At 47.1% G+C, this 19772-nt stretch overlaps 1 protein-coding gene across 1 annotated transcript in view; it reads right to left on the bottom strand.

Moving 5' to 3' along the window:
• The window catches only part of ZSWIM5 (zinc finger SWIM-type containing 5), a 256622-nt gene that overhangs the window by 115077 nt on the left and 121773 nt on the right, over positions 1–19772 (bottom strand). Inside the window, exons 2-4 of the mRNA XM_069232815.1 lie at positions 19054–19410; positions 12563–12711; positions 11907–12057 (exon numbers count right to left, since the gene is read on the bottom strand). Coding sequence (XP_069088916.1) covers positions 11907–12057; positions 12563–12711; positions 19054–19410 — 657 coding nt within the window. The remainder of the gene's footprint in view (positions 1–11906; positions 12058–12562; positions 12712–19053; positions 19411–19772) is intronic.

The following is a 19772-nucleotide window of genomic DNA, read 5'->3' as shown; positions in this document are numbered from 1 at the left end:
TCTAACAACTGTATAGGCAATACAGTATTGTGGTCAGTGCTTTAAATGGGCCGGTACTTTTCAGTTTTCTTCCCTGGAGTACTGGAGCTTCTCCATAGAACGGGTGAGTATTGGTACTCGCAGGGGCCTGGCAGTAGTGCAGGTGTTTGCTCGCTGCAGCGTGTGATCGGACTTCAGAGCTTGTGTTGCAAACAGAGCAGTGGTTTCAGGTGCTAGTGTGTGCACGCGGTTAACCGCGACTTGCACCGTCACCCTGCTCAATTGGCTGTGCATGTTAAGCTGAGTCGGGATATGGAGGCGGTGCTGGGCATACTCTGTCGTCCGGGCCTGTTCCGATATGTCGCCTGTGCTTTGGAGCAGGCCGGTTAACGGGCACACGTCTGCTGGTGGGGCTTCGACCACCTCAAGTTCTGCACCTAGATGACAGCAAAGCCCTTATAGACAGATATGAAGCAGGAAGTTACGTGGGCCCATTCTTCCAGACACACCCACGTCACTTCCTTAGCCTTTCCAGAGATCAGCCCAGCCTTTGTAACTCGCGTCGAGCGAGACCGCACCTTCTAATCGAGCTCTCCGATGCGGACAGTGCAAAGTGGCATGAGTGAGGATTCATGGACGCCCACACTTCCGCTGTTACCTCCTACTGACTGGCCTGTCAGTCGGAATCGTCCACAGCTGTGGAAAAGAATAGGCCGCAAGAAGGCGGCCTCCAGATACCAAAGCCAAAAACAGTGCGAGCCCATCAATGGTACACCCGGTGCTACTGTACCTGCTGCACCATCAATATCTACTCCTACGCGCCCCAGAGCGAGCAAATGAAATACAAAATCTGCTGGCTTGTGTGGAGACACTGCAAATATTTGTGTAGCTCATTATCACTGTGTGCGATTATCTGTGCTTTTATCTGCTTGTGCCTAGTTTGTTTGCTTAGCACTTTGTGAATATCTGGGAGGTGGGCGTCTGTGTCTTTTAATCAGGGACATTTCAATATTAGAGATCTGATGAAATATCTTAATAAAGGCCTTTTCCCGTCATTTGTCAAATGTCATGGGCATAAGTTTGTCTACAGTAAACAAAATATGTGCACAGCAATATATGTGCAACTATATGCGTTTAACAACCACTTCAAATTTGGAACATTTGACAAATTAAATAAATAGCTAAGATATGTTTAGTGGATTGGCAGAGTTTAGTATTTGCAGGCTAAGGACATTCTTGTTTCTGTGCCCTTAAAGCCGTCACAATCCTCCTCCCCGCCATTACATTTGGATAATGCCTGCACTTATTTTTTTTTCCATTTAAAGCACTGATTGCGGTCAAAACCAAAGGGAAGCTCTCCTGGCAAACACTGCAAATTCGAATCCACGACTGTGGAAAACAAACTGTTCTAAATAGGACGCAAATTTCCGACTCACCAGCAGATGGCACAAGTATGCAAACCAAGTGAAAATCCAACTATTTGAGATGCTCAGCCCACTGCCGAATCAAAAGTCCTAGATACATTTGGCAGAGTAAGATCCAGCACCTTATTCTAGAGTACCTTGTACGTGGTTGTCAAACCCAATGTAATCGCTCCAGAATGCAAGGAGTGCTATACAGTTGGCTTCAAGTCCTCCTGCACGCTAGCCAGGGGGCCTAACCCGGACCTTCTGCACATTGGTAGCAGAGGACAGAATGCAGGATCGGATCACCCCAAGACACCCAGATATACACTGATGCCGCCTTGAAGTTTTTAGGATTGCAAGCCTTTTCTTAGGAGTAATTAATCCGACGGTAACTGACCATCTGGTCACAATCAGATGCAGAAGATGATTATTTCTGGGAACCAAGTTCATTCATTTCAAGTTAGACATGGGGGAGGGGGGGCGAAAGTTACTTATCTTAAATAACTCTTCCTGGCGGATAACCTTTCAAATCAGAGATTCTCACCTTGTGAATCTCCCAGGGCACCAGACTCAGTCTGGAAACCCAGCGGCTCTTACACGTCAAGTAGTGATATTGATGGCCATTGCCACTGTCATCCCACATCCAGACATGACAACACAGAGCCACACACACACACGCAGCAGCAGCAGTGTGTGATGTCGTCAGTTTATTCGTTAAACATTCTGTGTCTAAGAATGTGGCTCATAACCAACAGAAGGACAACGATGCTTACCCTATAACTATCTGTAGCGTGTATTGCTATTGAACCACATGCTTTGCATTCTCCTGCCACTATAGTACGGATGTTTGTAAGTTATTTTTGTTAGAAGTCGTTTTTAGTAGGTCTCCTATCTCCTCCCTTGACCCACAAGGACAACAACTCCACCTCAGATTCTCCCAACCCCCCCCTCTTCACGGCTGAGTAATGTAAGTGGAGCGCAGAGAAGCAGGACAAGGAATGTGTATGATGCGTTGTGACCAACTCGTATGAAAACAGCTTGGCTCGCTTACTAGGGAAGAATGAAGGGGCATGTGAATCTACAGCAGTAGAAACTACAAACATACGGTTAAGGGGTAAGGATCATTTTCCAATTGCATCATGTGCTGCTATAGATCACATGAGCCGTTTTGGCTGAACAGCAGTATACTCCCAAAAAGAGGGTGGCTGAGAGGGGGGGATTGACTCCTTTCTTTTGCCACTAAAAGCACCTTGCCCGGAGAATCACTAACCCAGGCTACTCAAAGAGGTGCATTCCCATAACTGCGACTCATTCTGCACCATACTAGCAACACCCAGCCTCAAGCGCGGACTTGCACCCCAAGTTAACCCCCCTCTCCCGCCATTTCTCCCTGTCCCTCCCCTTTGTTCATCAATTGGACACACTTCATTCTATTCCTCTGACAAGCCGGCGCTGATTCCCCTCGCGATTGCGTCCGGGCGTGGGAAGGAAAAAGGCATCTGAATCGTTTGACTAATATGGAAAGAGGAACCCCACCTTTAGAAGAAAGTTTTGATTTGTTCCCAAGACAGCTCTTTACAGACTTCTGTAAGAGATCCCTTTGAAGCAAATGGTCTTTGTTTTGAACACTTTAAAAGCAGAGCAAGATGCTTCTTCAGCTAGAGACTAAATGGTCTGACCTCAGGATTTTTACATCACATTTAGGGCCAAAAAGGAAGTACATGTGCTTCATAACCCTTCTGCTCACCACCCCTTCTCATATGACCTGGTCCTCTGTCCCCAACCAAGTCCTCTGGGCTGGGACAGTCAGCCAAATGTTCTGGGTCAGTGTTGAGGTAAAAGTGGCGGCGTTGAGCTCTCCAATGCCCTTCATTGAAGAACTCGGCCGTCTGGGAGCGTGAGATGAACATCCGAACTCTATGGCGGGAAAAACACGTCACGTGGAGTCTGTCATGGTGGGCTAAGCAACTTGCCAGGAGATACCTTGAGACTGAAGATGTCTTTGAACAGACAACTTCCAAAAGTCCACACCACAGATAGCAGGGATATGCCTAGCATGTGAGCTAAAGCTACGTGCTACTATAAATGTGCAAAAGCTCATTTGGATTTTTTTTTTAATTCACAAAAGTCCACTCGCAGAATGAAAAAGCAGACGCTCGGTGAGGAATCTGCAGTAAGAGTATCTACCAGAAAGAAAGTTACTAAAAGTCTGATGGATACTTCATTTTGCAGATTCATACCTCCTAAATCAGTACCCGAGCAATACCTGCTACAAGCAGGATTGTCTGCAGGAAGGAGCAGGCAAAGATGATCGTCTACGAACTTGGAAACTGATGCAGCAGTGCCTGGTAAAATTATAAACAGAAACCTACTTGGCAATTTTTCAAAACCGGAATGTCTTGAGCGAATGCCTTTGCCCTGGAGGTATAAGCCTGAAGGCCCTCTGGAAGCTACTGCTTTTGGCCCAAGCATATGTCTGCTATAGAGGTCAATCCATCAAGACAGCCTGTTTGACGCTTTTCCTTTTTTCACAAAAAGGAACCCAACCGCTAACCATCCACTGCTACCCCTTTCAACATAGAAACCAAAGGCATGCCGTGTCGAACTAGCGAAGCCCGCCTCTCCTCTCTAAATGGATATGGGGGAATAAAGTCAAAGGAAGGGCGATGCCCCAAGTGAAAAGGTGACTTCACTTTCATGAGAAAGGATGCATGCAAAGAACATGCAAGAAAAAAAATGTAGTATATGGAGGCTAAACTGAAGTCTGCAGCTCACGGAAGCGATATGCAGAGGCGAGGGCTATAAAAAATAGTTTTCAGAGTTAAAAGTGTAAGAGCACAAATGAAGAGGCTCAAAAGGAGCATACATTAAGATATCAGAACCAAACTGAAGTCCCATTGCAGCATAATTTAGGGGCGGGGACACTCACGAAAGCTCATTTAGTAAACACATTGTGCTGATCCAGCAAATGGACGAAGGTGAAGAAGCCTGATAAGTAAACTAACTGCAGCAAAGCCCTGCTACATCAAAAGCATTTCAGAAAATGTAGCCTGTAGGGTGTCAACCTGCCTCACATCACATGTGAAAACTAATTAAGAAATTGTTATGAACGGCAGAGCAGACAAAATAATCTTAGATGTAGATCTAAGCATCTCAAGTTGGTTCTGCTCAAAGTGTTTACTGTGAAAGTTCTGGTGCAGCAGCTTGTATTGATCATTTGTCGTTCTGAACAGAAAACTGAAATGGAGGGCAGATGTTCAGGGTCAGCATTTCAGCATCAAAGGACTTCTTGGCAAGAATAATCAGTAGTGCTCAGGCCGGCCCAACTGTGCTTAGGACCTGCAGTGTCACGTCTGATGCAGAAATGCATATAAAGGACCACACTCCGAAGCGAAAAGAAGTCTCCTATAGACCATGGAGGAGGCAACTTCAAAGCAAAAAATACTTGACAATTTTCAGAGTCAAACAGGCATACACAGTGTGTATGCCCTGCTGGGCAAAGACAAACCGTGCCATCTCCAGGTGCAGACCCCACTCATGATCAGCAACATGATACCTGCCGAGTTATTCTGCTCGGATGTTGACACATCCTACTAGATGACTAGTGGTCAGACAAATCCTGTGATATTCCAAAAATAACCAAAGCCTCAGGGACTCCAGAGGGCACAAGACCGCAATCCACCCTGCTCGTTTCATTAACAGATGGCATTCATGTCGTCAGCACATGCATCTCATTTTCCCTCCATGGGAGGCAGAAAGCATTTAGGGCAGCTGGGTGCCTTGCAGCTCCAGAAGATTTATGCGGTTGCACTTCTCCATTGGAGACTGGAAAACTGACTTCTGTTTTGCTTATGCGATCTCCCTAGCCCAGGGATGATGCATCAGTCAACGTAAGCTCTGGTGCAGGCAAGGAAAATAGTCTACTGCATATCATGATCGCTGTCTGGAATTTTGAGCAGGCCTCGTTTGAGAGATGGAGACTGTCCACAAGGCATTTTCAGTAGTGGGCCCACCACAGCCACAGATTCCATTAAAGGGCCCACATATGCCAAGAGCTTTGAGGCACCAACAGAATGCACAATGTCAATAGCTGAAGAAGCATCAGGGCTATCAAGGTCAAACAAAAGCTCGCATCTGAAACACTTAGATCATAACCTGAAGGACCTACACTTCTTGCGGGTGTTAAGGTCTTTGGTTCAACTGTGTCCAGAATGGTCAGATAAAGAATATCTTCTGCACCAGCTGAGGATTAGATTTGAGCTTGATTGAGAACCTCAGAGTGGGCAGCAAAGACACTGTTTGTAGGATGTCTGAAACTGGCTGCAGCGAGTCCACTTTTAGCGCCAGTTATTAAAGTATGGCAATACATGTATCCCTGCAAAGATGTGCCACAACCACAGACAACTGCCAAAGATCTGAGGAGCTAATATAAACCCTAAGGGCAATATGGTAAATTAGAAGTCATCGGCTCCCCATCATAAAGCAGAAGAATTTCTCGTATGACTGCAGGACCAGTATGTGAAAGTACATTTCCCGCAGGTAAAGGCACCACGTCCAGTCCTCTGGATCCAAAGCCCTGAGAACCTGAATAGCTGTCAACATTTTGATCTTCTCCTTAAAGGAGTTAATGAGTGAGGTATAGAATCAGTCAAGCACCTCCTCTCCAGTTCTTCTCGGAGACCAAGTATCGGGAGGAACACCTGAGTCCGCTCTACACATCTAGTACCAGTACACTTGCTTCTCTGATTGAGAGATATCAACTCTTCTTGTGACATAATAGTGTTATGGCAACAGAAGAGAAAACTAGAAAACGGAAAGAGTGTCGTCCAGAAAAGGAAGGGTATAATTAAGTAATGCATACAGTTTTCAGCATTAGACTGGAGGGTGAACTAAAGAAGTTTGGCAACGGTGCATCGTGAAGACTGGGGTGATGCTGTTGGCCTAATCTCTGGAACCTCTCTTTCCTCCTCCCTCCTCCCATACTACCACAGCAAGCCTGCAAGGCCTGCTGTAAGTTAAGAGGGATGTCACTGGCGATACGAAAAGCTTGAGTACCCTATTAATTTTCTGTACAGTTGATGGAACTGGCAAGTAGGGCAGCGTAGCCACAGTGAGCGGGCCATAGCTCGGCTGTCTAAACTTCTCCAAAACAGTTATCAGCTTTGTCATCAAAGAGCCTAGAAATCTAGATTTCTGAAACATCTTTTCTTCTAAATGAGGATATGCAAAAAATCTGGCATGGACCCGGCTCTCCAGGACCGACTTTGCAGAACCCTGGCCTAGACCATCAAAAGGAGTTTCCACTAGGGAAGCTTGGCCTTTCAAGAATCCAGTGGCATGCATTCAGCCAGGTCTAAGAACAACGCTGGAGCCCATAGCAAGAACACAATCCGTAGTGTCCTATCTATAAATGTACTTTGCAGCATCCATACCAACAGTTATTACTTGAGCGAAGGTACTGCACGTGCTCAGGAAAGGAAGTCAACACTGTGCCATGTGCCAAGCAGCATGCATGAAAAGACTGAGAAACTGCACTCAGGAAGCAGACTGTCAAATGGTCTGTACAACAGCTTGTATTTTTTGCTCACAGTGCCAATTTTCTACTTAGTATCAGTGGGGTAGTTGGAAAGGAATTTAGGATTACTCTGCTCATGGAAGCCTGGATTACAAGGATTTACAGGGTTGGAAGACCAGTCTAGAATTTCTCATTGCTGGATGCTGGCGTCTAATGAAAGGGCTACTCACAGCTGGCACTGAAAGACCAAGCAGCCTGGATGCGTCAGGGTATCGCTGAAAGGCAAAGGCACATTGTTCGAAGGCCAAGGTTGCAACGTTTCTCAAAGGATAGCCTAGTTCTACACTGGCAACAGCAACAATACCAGGACTTACCTAATCTTAAGGTCCCAGCACTGCAAAAGAGGTACTTTCCTCCACAGAACGTCCTAAAGCCAGATCCAGGCAGTCTCCTGCACAGTATTCAAATGTAAGGAAATGCATTCTTTGGCATGGTTATCCCCTGACTGTTTGCCTTTTGTTGATGCCTGTTATGATTGAAAGTGTGCTGGGGACCCTGCTAACCAGGCCCCAGCACCAGTGTTCTTTCCCTAAACTGTACCTTTGTTCCCACAATTGGCACAGCCCTGGCACACAGATAAGTTCCTTGTAAATGGTACCCCGGTACCAAAGGCCCTGTGGCCAGGGAAGGTCTCTAAGAGCTGCAGCATGTATTATGCCACCCTGGGGACCCCTCACCCAGCACATGTACACTGCCTCACAGCTCGTGTGTGCTGGTGGGGAGAAAAAGACTAAGTCGACATGGCACTCCCCTCGGAGTGCCATACCCACTGCCTACGGCATAGGTAAGTCACCCCTCTAGCAGGCCTTACAGCCCTAAGGCAGGGTGCACTATACCACAGGTGAGGGCATAGCTGCATGAGCACTATGCCCTACAGTGTCTAAGCCAAATCTTAGACATTGTATGTGCAGGGTAGCCATAAAGAGTATATGGTCTGGGAGTCTGAATTACGAACTCCACAGTTCCATAATGGCTACACTGAAATCTGGGAAGTTAGGTATCAAACTTCTCAGCACAATAAATGCACACTGATGCCAGTGCGGAATTTACTGTAAAATACAGCCAGAGGGCATTTTCAAGATGCCCCCTGAATACCAGTCGACTCCTAGTGCTAGGCTGGCCAGTTTCTGCCAGCCTGCCACAACCAGACTAGTTTCTGGCCACATGGGGTGAGTGCCTTTGCCACTCTGTGGCCAGGAACAAAGCCTGCACTGGGTGGAGGGGCTTCTCACCTCCCCCTGCAGGAACACCTGGTGGTGAGCCTCAAAGGCTCCTGTCTGTTACAGCACCCCAGGACATCCCTGCTAGTGGAGATGCCCACCCCTCCAGACACAGCCCCCACTTTTGGCAGCAAGTCCGGAGGAGAGACTGAGAAAAACAAGGGGGAGTCACCTACCAGTCAGGACAGCCCCTAAGGTGCCCTGAGGTGATCTCCTGCCTTTAGAAATCCTCCATCTTGAGTTTGGGAGATTCGCCCAATAGGGAGAGGGATGTGCCCCCCTCTAGGAGGAGGCACAAAGAGGGTGTAGCCACCCTAAAGGACAGTAGCCTTTGGCTACTGCCCCCAGACCTAAACACCCCTAAATTCAGTATTTAGGGGCGACCCTGAACCCAGGAAATCAGATTCCTGCAACCTGAAGAAAGAAGGACTGCTGACCTGAAAGCCCCGCAGAGACAATGGAGACACCAACTGACGTGGCCCCAGCCCTACCGGCCTGTCTCCAGACACAAAGAACCTGCACAGCGACGCATGCAACAGGGGCCAGCGACCTGTGAGGACTCAGAGAACTGCCCGGCACCTAAAGGAACAAGAAACTCCAGAGAACAGCGGGACTGTTCAGAAACTTCAACAACTTTGCAACTTTAAAGTAACTTTTAAAAAGAGACCCCACTTCCCGCCTGAAGCGCAAGTCTTCACACACTGCACCAGACGCCCCGGCTCGAATTTGGAGAAAACACCGCAGAGAGGACTCCTAGGTGACTCCAACGACATGGACACCCTGAGTCGACCCCCCCCTGCATCCCCACAGAGATGGCTGCAGAGAGGATCCAGAGGCTCCCCCTGACCGCGACTGCCTGGTAACAAAGGAACCCGACGCCTGGACCAAGCACTGCAACTGCAGCCCCCAGAACAGAGAGGAACCACCTACCAGTGCATGAGTGACCAGCAGGCAGCCCTCATCCTAGCCCAGTCGGTGGCTGGCCCGAGAAGCCCCCTGTGCCCTGCCTGCATCGTCTAAGTGGCCCCCTGGTCCCTCCATTGCTTCCTATAGCAAACCTGACACCTACTTTGATTACTGCACCTGTGCTGCTGAGGGTGTATTTTCTGGGCTTGTGCCACTATCAACCTCTAAGGGGAACCCTTGGACTCTGTTCATGCTCCCTCTCACTTTGAGATAGTATATACAGGGCCAACTTCCTACATACAGCAGGGACTGAAAACTCATCCTTGATGGAGACATCACTGCTTATTTCCTATGTCTGTTTAGGAATCTGAGAACTCAGTGAAAAAACGAAATCTGTGGGAGTGGAGCTACATATCAGAGTCTACAGCAGCAGAAGGGAGGCACTTACGTCAGCATACAGAGGTGGCACCTTTACGCGGCTCCTTGTCGAGTGTAGAGGTGGGACTGAGTCAGAATGAAGGGTGACTGCACCACCAATCAGCCTGCGCTAGAGCTCCTGCAAGAGTTTCCAGATTCAGTGTGGTGGAGATTCACAAGGACAGGACTCAGACGTTAGATGCATAAATCAAAAGAGCCTAACCAATATTTATCTGGGACGGTTAAGCACGTCAGGCCCACGCTTCCTGTCTTTACGACTGAAACCTTTTCTTTCCAGCCATACTATCGGTTTTTCTACTATTGGGTTTTTCTCTCTTGCTTTCTCTTTTACTAGGGCTTTTGTCAACCCGGGGGATTATTTAAGGCTTGTTTTCAAGTGTTACATGGTTTTATTATTCAGCTTTTTTGTGGCTCAATCTTGTGCCTGGTGTACCTTTTAATGAATTGAAGTTATACATCTAGCCATGATGTACAAAGTCTGAAGAATTATGAGCACTTGCAGCACCTGGACAGTTGATTCTTCGGCTCCCTTCTTGGTGTACAGGACGCATGCACAGAAGATGTACAGCAGGATAGGAGGCGACCTAACAGTTATGTTCACTGGAAGAAGCCTGAGCAAAGCCAGAGCCACAATCTGCATCAGAGAGGCTTCACCTAAACAGATGCTTCATATTTGTGGGACTGCTCAGTGACATTTGAAGAGCTCATTTGTGCAGCCTCAGTGTAGGGCAGATGGATACACGTGCAGCAGGGCCTTTAGGTACCACTCTTCAGATGTGCCAATTGACAGAGCAGCTCCACTTCAAAGAGGGCTCTGTGCTTCCGGCCCTGGAATGGATTCCAAAAACACTGGCCAACTACACATCTAGGATGACCATGCTTTTAAGGATAACGCAGAAAAATGGCAGTCAAACACAGGCCAATGGACAGCTGCTATTTTTATTTCAGGTTCGGGGTGAGGAGTATCCAGCGCCGTTTGATCCAATTACAAGTTCATCACTTCACGAGCAGGTCCAAGGCGCCCTCGTTTTGGGCAAACACACATCAAGTGTTGTAGTAATCTCTGCACAAAGTGCCAGCCTGGGCCACTGTGAGGCAAGCAATCGTGTCCTTGGGTCTACGCTACAAAACCAGGCTGGCGACACAAAGTTACATTCTTTGTCACTTAAAGACTATTATGAAACATTTATCAAGTCATTTTCTATTCTGTGGCATCAGCAAGGATTGTATATTTTTTTAGCCATCCATGCCTATCTCATCGGCTAGGACTAGCTGCAGACGCCCAGTAGCTCTAGTGCATGAGTACCAGTACAAAAGGGGGGGTGGGGTGAAAGGAGGAAAAACTGCTGCTTGGGAGAACAACAATTCAATGCCTGGCAATCTGGTGCAAATCCCAAGCCTGATGCAAGGTTAGCCATCCTTAAGAAACCTACACAGCAGGGCCTTCGACAACCCGCGGCCTCTAGTTAGTCTGGCAAATGACGAAAGGTCATGCGGGTGCTCGCGAAGGCAGGTTTCCCCCTTGAACCTCTAAGCAGGTGGGCAGAGGACGGCAAAGAGAGGACTTGGCTGGAGTACATTGGTAAAGAAAGTGAGAATTCACTCTCAGGGTCTTAAGTCTGTTTTCAGGTCTGCACCCAAAGGGTGGAGCGGACGGCAGCTCGTGAGCCTCAGTACCCTCCCCAAGTTTGGAAGTGTGCTACGGTCTCTGGGATGTGTACGATCAGTGTGCCTTGAAGTCTGGGAGTAAACAACAGAGGATATACGGTCCTGACATGGAAAAATCAGATCTCTAAACTGGCTGCCGTCACCCAGTGAGCACATTTTCCTGAACCGTATTGCATTAGATAGAAAATGCTCCTTTAGGATTTCTGGAGAGTGTGCACTTCGTCACAGCTTAGCAGCTTGTGACATTCTGCCTCTGGAGGTCGGACCCCAAGTAGGACTTGCTGTATCCAGGACACATCAGAGCGGCCTACAGACCCGCTTCGTGGAGACCGCTGTAGCAAAGCCTGGTCTGTTACACGAAAGGCCTCAGATTGTGAATGCGCGGGAGCCGCTTGCATTTTATTAACAAATACGCCTTCTCCGTTGTCTCACCCATTTGCTACTTGAACGACTCGCAGACTTGCACATTACCTTTGCGAACTAATCCTCAATTAGCCACAGCTGCCTCCAAGTAACAGCACAAAACTGATTACCTAAAGCACCGAGCCAAATTATCCCCACATATCGAGCACTTACAAAGGCGCACATGCCTGCAATTTGCCAGCCGGTCCTCAGCTGCCTTCAGCGAAGACACACCAGACCCCTGCTCGCCACCTAGCAGGACCACCACCACTTGCTACCAGCACAGAACCCAGAGCTCTTTACAGCACTTACCCAGCTCGTCCCACAGCTGCCGGCACTTGTCAGTCATGCCAGTCCCCTGCTGCCTCCAGAGGGACAGGCGCGGATCCGCCATGAACTGCTCCGTGATTAATGTTAGCATCCTGGCCCCATTGGAATCCCTCATCCGTAGCATCTCGCGCACCTGACCATGGAAATGGAGAAGAGCCTGGTTACCAAGGTAACAAAGGCAAGACAAGAATCAAGTATCCTACAAATACAATGCAAGCCTGAGATACTTTCCAATTCCCCACAAATACAATGAAGGAGTGAAACGCAGTCCCACTGCTGACAGATGAAGTAAATGAAGCATGAGGCGCATTCTCAATGAAGATCCACAAAGCAGCATGACACACACTGGCTGCCAACACAATGGAAGCGTGGCCTGCGTCAAACAAGCCCAATTTTCCCAGTCGCTCCAAACACAGAAGCGATGATCACCCGCCGGCTATGAAAACGATCAGGCACCTGCTGTGTTCCTCTTGGTTGTAGGAACACTGAGCAGCCACTGGCAACAATTCACACGGTTTGTAAGTGAACGATGAAGGAAGGCTCCACAGTGCGGTCATGAGAAACATATGGATGACAAGACATCTGTCTCCCAAAGTGGGCAGTGGAAGGTCAAAGGGATGATGTAGATGCTTTCTCACCTTGGCAAACATGGAGTTGAGCTGCTTCCCAGAGCCATAGTAGCCGCCCTGCGACAGGAACAACTTCACTTGCTCCCTCACCTGCTCCTCGTCGAGATGCCAACAGTTTTCATCATCAATGCTGGCACCGGCAGTGGGATCCGGGGCACCTGCAGAATGAGAGACCATCATCAACAAGGGCACATCACACATGACAAGGGTGGAAGGAGCAGCAGCCTTTGGCTCGGCTCTGGAGGATCCATTGCTACTAGTGGTTTAATACCCTAAAGAAAGGGCACTGCAGGGATAATGCCATTCCTCAAAGCAGGACATCTATTCCCAAAATAAACCTCTTAGGTGGGCTACTGAGCGGACCACTGATGGAATTCCTCCATCTGAAATAAAACGTATTGTCCCGGTGTCAGAGTCGCTCATTCCTGTCCACTTGCTTTGAAGTGGCCATGTGGTGGCAAAGTGCTAAGTAGGAAACCAACTTAGTGACTGTAGGGGGTTGGCTACTGTTTAACAAAAGTGACTAGATGGCCACTGGACAGGTCAGCTCAATGAAGTCAGAATTAAACAGTCATGCAGCGTCTTGCACCTCCCAGGTGACAAGAAATCAACTAATCCAATTATTTGCTTGAAGGAGACAGCCCGCCGAGCTCACCTCTCATGGTGAAGCATGAATTAACCCATCAGAAAGATGAAAGGCACTGTGAAGAGGCAGAATTTTAGACGTTTTATCAGATGTACTTGGAATCAGGCTACTGGCGCAAAACGATCAAACAAGCCATCAATACACCAAGGAGAAACCCAACCAATCAGCGTACATCTACGAGAGGCCAAAATTAGGTCTTTGTACTGTGCACACCTCACACAGCATACGGACAGGTTACTTAAAATCAAAACAGAGCAGTTGTGTGGCCAATTCCATGAAACTAGAGGGCAAACTGGTCGCTCCGCTTCTGTGAAAAGGCCCATTCTAAAGAGCATTACTAGGTCCTAAGAAAAAAAAATTCTAAACCAAGCTAGATATGAAAATATTTTTCCAATGGGTACAGCAGGTACAAATATATAGTGCTCACTCTTCCTGTTATACCATTTTGAGACATGAGCAATTCAAATACCAATAGACAGAAAGGAGTGAATAATTATCACATATTGAAACACTGGAATCCATTCCTTTTTTTCAGTATGATTTCCTGGTTATAATATACTCTACACAAGTGTCTCCATTCAGATAGTTCCAATGCGATGGATCCTCTTAACATTGGCAAACTAGTATGTTTTTGATTTATAGGTCTAGTCAAAGAACTTGTAGCTGTCCGACAGCTTTCTGCTGTATCTTGTGAACCAAAACTTACAAGCGGCTTTGCAGCAGTCCTTTACCACTGCTTGGTTTTCTTGTCAATCATTTGCTTAACTTTTGGGTTTCACTTGAGCGCGCATGTGCTGTAGGTGGAATTTTAATGAAAAAAAACAACAACAAAAAAAAACTTAAAACCAGCTTAGAGCTTGCCCTTTACTTTACACTGGTTGGCTTTGATGTCACTCTTGTTTCCTTGCTTCTAACTGGTCACAGCTCCTACTTCCTCCCTGAACGTCTGTTCTCTCTGCCACGAAGTATGGGCCAAATGCTGCTATCAGCGGCCAGTGTCGATCCACTGGTCACACTCTCCTGAAAGTACCTTTTTTTTTTTTTTTAAACTGCTCTATACACGGTGCAGGCTGCTGTGGAACATGGTTTAAAAACCTTTAATAAAAAAAGTCTATGGGGCGGTCAATGCTGGCTACGCCCTAGAACTTTTCCCCTTTTACTTTAAGCCATGTCACCCAGCAGCCCACGCTGCTGCGAAACATTAAAAAAAAAATAATAATAATAATACCAAAGCCAGTATATATCACTTAGGTGAAACCTATTAGCTTTACCAATACTTGCTATTCAAAAGAATTCCTTCCTCTTTGCGGCGCTGGGTGGAGCCGGCTGCCGCACACTCGGGTAGCATTTGGAAGATTTTACTTGGCATCCTTGAAAAGGGGATGTCTCTTCCCGAGGCCGGTAACTCTGCTCCTTACTGCTGGCGACCAAACGGCTAGAACACGTTTTTAATCTCAAAGTCCCATGGAAAGTAAATCGGCCACTGGCAAGCTTTTACTTAAAATTCTGTCACCTCCTTAGTACTTTTAAAATACGTTCAGAATTTCCTGAATAGGAAGTATTTAAAAAACCACCGCATTTATAACGAGTGAAAATACTGAATTGAAAGTACTGTTTTGAGATACTTTTGTCTCTGCCATTTATTTATTTTTTCCTTTTCTTTAAAAAATGCTTAAAAAAATAAAACCTTGAGTGCACAAACCACTCTAAAAATGTCCCTTGAGCACATACATATCCTCATCCTCTTAAAATGTGTTGTGGCTGGACGCTAACACGCTATACCCTGTGCCCACTGCTCGAGCTTGGACAAGACCGCACTATGGCACCGATCTAATCCACTACCAGCTTTGTAGCTGGCTGCAGTGGCTAGCTTTCGCCTACTGATAGGTCTAAGTAAAACTATTGGACCTATTGTATGACACCCCAAGTCAGGCTCTAAGACACCAGTGCGGATAAAGGTCAGCCTAATCAATGCCCAAATATTGTTAGACAGTTGTACAGAGATTTCGACTCCGTGTTACTGTATCACAAATGCAACCTAAAAAGTGACAGAACTTCTCAACTCCCTACAACTACTCTCAGGAATAATCATCCAGGTGAAAAGCATGACCGAGTTAAAGCAATCATCGAAAAAAAGCCCATTACATTTTTAGGGTCAAGCGCGCAAGCACACTGGCCCCTGTTGTAATCCCTCTATGCACTTTTAACCACGCCCATGTCATGCCTGTCACTTTCATCGTGTAGTGGGCTTGCCTTTTAAAATTAGTTTGATTTTATTAGTGAAAGTCATGTCTATGCCATACCTTTTCCAGTGTGTAGCCCTCCTTGAGCACAACGGTCAACTACTGAAAACATACGAGGCACCATGCTTTCCGTATGGTTTCTGGACTACTTTTTCATTTCGTAGGCAGCACTATCTCGATGGGCAGAAATAGAGTGCTTTGCATGACTACCAGTTTACTTCTATTGTTTATCCATGCACTCCTTTCCGAATTCAAGGTTTCACACAGCGCGGTCATGCTTGTCTTTTTTTTTTTCCCCCACTGTGTTCTTGCGCTGATTAGTCTCCTTCACGCACATGGGTAGCGCTTTAAATTGGCTCCCATATATGAAATTGTATTACTTTTCATTTTCAGTTGAAAATGTCCCCTCAAAGATCTCTGCCCTTAACTGTGGAGTTCTCGCCTTCAGTGCATTTAAAACGGGGCAGCCAGACTGATGCCCCATGAGGTCACAAGCTGTCAGTTCACATAAGGAGACTAAGCATTCTACGTCGCACAGTCTACTCTCCTCCACCCCTACCCCAATTGTCACCACCCGCACAGTGCTATACTCCACAAAAGAACTGCTTCCTTCAGATGCAACATGTTTCCAGAACTCGCAAGAATACTCTGAGTGGAAGATCAATTTCCTACCTTCACCCCAAAATCTGTAATGACCACCCCCTTGAAATAAAGACTACTACATCTTATATGGCACTGAGGAAACGGGGAGAAACAACCCAAACAAGCCCAGCAACTGGACAGGACTGTCTACTGCCAAGAAACCTATGGGCGACTTGTGCTTTATAAACCCTTAACATAGCATAAGAGAGTAGAGGTCAATGAAGCTTCAGATTAAGAGACTGGGCTTACTTTTCTGTCAACCTAAATGACTGACTGGACTGTACTGAGAAACACTATTCCACAGATGGATGCAAAGTGACAAGACAAGAGTGAGCCCAAACAGCACTTCACTTCCTGCTCACTCCACAATGGCCTCCCTTTAAGGCATCTTAAAGGATCTGAAGAAATAGGCCACCATCATCCCCAACCTGACTGAAGCCCACCGGATGCCTTTTGCAGCCAGCAACATCCTCAAAACCAGATGAAAATTGCACGAAGTCAAATTCTTCAAAACCAGATGAAGGATATACAAAGCCATCATGATGGGCAATCCTGCTAATATGACCGACAAGCTCACCATCTCCAGTGGGGCAGGGAAACGACCCTCAAAGGAAGAGTGGCAAAAAGCTAGAAATAAGTTTCCAGAAGTTATTCCTATTAGTTTAGATCACCGATGCCTATTTTCCCATTGTTGCCTTTCTCGGATTTTAAAATTCAATCTGCCGCCTCACATTAAATTCAATCTCTAGCGAGGCGGACGCTTCCAAACACACAATGTTCAAAGCTTTAAGACGAGGCCGTCCCCGCATTCACGGAGCTTGCGACCGACTGCCAAAGGGGAACAGACTGTCAGCTGCAAACCTCCTGCACGGTGAGTGTTGTCTTTGGAGAGGACAGCTGCCCAGCTTGGGGTCCCCGGTGGCTTCTGATCTATCGAATACCGGCTCTTCCGGGCCTTTAGGGAACCGCGCAGGCCCCAATTTTTCCCAACGGGTAGTGGTTTATGTACCTTCTAACCGCTGCAAAATGCTAGTCTGACCCTGTGACCTACAAGGCCACTGGCAGAGGCTACGTACACAGCAGGTGAAGGAAAAACAGAGAACTGGGGTCTTATTTATGATCAAGGCTCCCAGTTTTTGTTTTTTACATTTTTTTACACAGATACAGCCAGGAAGCAAAAACGAATTCCACCCCTCTTGATATCAGAGGAAATGCAGTGGGGGCAAGGAAGGCCACGGCGGCTGCTATCAGAGCGCCTTCAGTAAAGGCCAAGGGAGTTACACCCCAAAGCAGAGGCTGCAAAGCTGCACGGCACACGATTAAAAGGCCTGGGAGTCCCTTACTTACCATCAGAGCACTTCTAGTAAAGGTCCAAGGGAGTCTCCGGCCACAACACAGGCTGTAAGCGCCACTGTTATCTGTATTATAGGCTAGGATAGTCACTAACTCGCCATCAGAGTATTTGGAATAAAGGCCGAGGGAGACCCATGCCGTAAATACCAGTGTCACGCGTTTTTGCTACCGCACACGTGAAATAAAGGGCAGGGGAGTCCCTTACTAGCTACGACAACACTTGTCGTAAAGGCCTAGGCAGTGACCTGTCTTGATATTACACATGTCGTGATGGCCTGGAAGTCACTTCTCTGCTACCGGAGCACATACAGTAAACGTTGGGCAGTCGCCTCTTGTTATGAGAGTCCGTGCCGTAAAGGGACAAGTCACCTCTATTACTACTAAAGCACAAGCCGTGAAGGTCTGAACATGCAGTGAGAGCATCCCTTCCTACCAGGGCACCTGCAGTGAGAGCGGGGGGGGGGGGATTCTTCCCTTCCCATCAGATCAGATACAGTAAGAGGGAGGTTTCTCCACTTCCTGCCGGAACACATGCTTTAAAGGCCGGTGGAGTTTCCTCTCTTGATACGAGAGCACATGCAGTAATGAAAATAAATGTGAAGTACCCTCTGGCTACATTAGCAGATCTATAGTCGCAAGCAGAGCTTGCAAACTGAGAATGTCACTGTGCGATACAACCCTTCGTGAATACACAAATTGTATTTATATAGCGCTATCCCCGACGAGGCGAAGTGCTTTTCGGCGAGTAGCATACTACTCCGGAACCCAAAACGATCAGTGTATTAGTGTAGGGAAATAAGAGGACAGTATTAGTTGATTTGAGCAGAGGATATGAGAGTTAGAAATGGGCTACCATTGGCTGTTTCTATGGTAAAACACCTAAATCTCCCTGCATGCACCTCTAACAGCAACTCTAGTGCGGAGTCCCTGTCTAGTCTTACATCACTGGTGTTCAGGATTGTGAAAGAGCAGTTTTCAGAACGTGCAAGAAGGAAGGGCAGCTAAGTATCCAAACACTGGAGAGAGCACGCACAGCCATTCCCCTTTCACAAACTTCAATGAAACAAACAAATCATTATTCCAGATTGCTTCTAAAGCTTCTGCGTGATGAATGTGCCTCGGGAACATTTATGATTGACAAAGGGGAACTCCAAACCAACATTGTATAACCAATTCACCAGCAGCTTCACCACCCAGAGGTTCCAGTGAGAAAGGACTTCCTTTACAAGATTACTGCAAACAAAGAAAAGCTGACCACTGGACAGCTTGCACATGTCGGTTGCCTGCAGCCGGTTGGACAATCGTCCACTTACCTCCTCACGTAAAACGAGCAGGGACTGAAGGATGGCGAGACCCAATGTATGGAACAGGTTTACTAGCTACAGCTTGTCAAGTAATGATCTCAGCCAACCTCAAACAGGTTCAAAAGGTTCTGTGTAGGAATGGACAGGTGTACAATAGAGGAGATTGGCATTCTCTTGTTCAAGCACGTGCAGCCCAGAAGGCACTTAAAATGTTGCACAACAAATCCCATAAACAATTAGATTATGTGCAAATGTTCTGTAGGGCCCAAGTGACATTGCACACCTGCATTCTACGCAGCACAGGACACTTACCGTGCACCTGGTTGATTTCGGAATTGGAAGAAAGGATCTCATCAGCAAGTTTTTGAGCAGTAGGGAGCACCTCCGTGTGATGCGCGGTGATAAGGTACTGTACAAACTTCTGGAGCTGGTCCCGGTTCATCTGGAAGAGAGTCTCCGAGATGGGAAGGCGCAGTTTCACCTGGTCCGGCTTGCGAATTCTATACAAAGAGAGCGCCACTACATGAGCACAGTAAAAAATGTCCTTGTTCCCACAGCCACATGTCACGGAGGTGATCTTGCACCGGTCGAAGCTGATCGCCACCTTGTATATCACTTCAGGCTCAGATGGAGTAGCTGGTTCGGTCACCGTACCACTCAAGTGAAAACCTAAGGGATGGAAACATACAGGGTGTAAGTAGAGAACTACCAGAGAAACAGCATCATTGTGTTATCTTATGAAAGTAAAGCCAAAGGAGCATCTAATCAAACTTCATGTGTGGGCAATGTGTGCTAGCAGACTAGCGCAAGCCAGGATCCAGAGGTTACATCTATTAGAGACATGAAAACCAATACTACTCTGGTGGCTACAAGCTGTCAGTGAATTACGGATGCTGCATATCTACTCACTGTCCAACCTCTCACTCCATCAGGCTGTACATCCACTACAAGTAATTCTGTGGCATCCAATCACAAGCATCAGCACCCAGTGACGAGCTGAGGAAACAAGATACTTCAGGCTCGAGGCAGGA

This window comes from Pleurodeles waltl, chromosome 4_2 (assembly GCF_031143425.1).
Source record: "Pleurodeles waltl isolate 20211129_DDA chromosome 4_2, aPleWal1.hap1.20221129, whole genome shotgun sequence".
NCBI classification, from domain to species: Eukaryota; Metazoa; Chordata; class Amphibia; order Caudata; family Salamandridae; genus Pleurodeles; species Pleurodeles waltl.
This window is presented reverse-complemented; position numbering and strand designations above follow the sequence as displayed.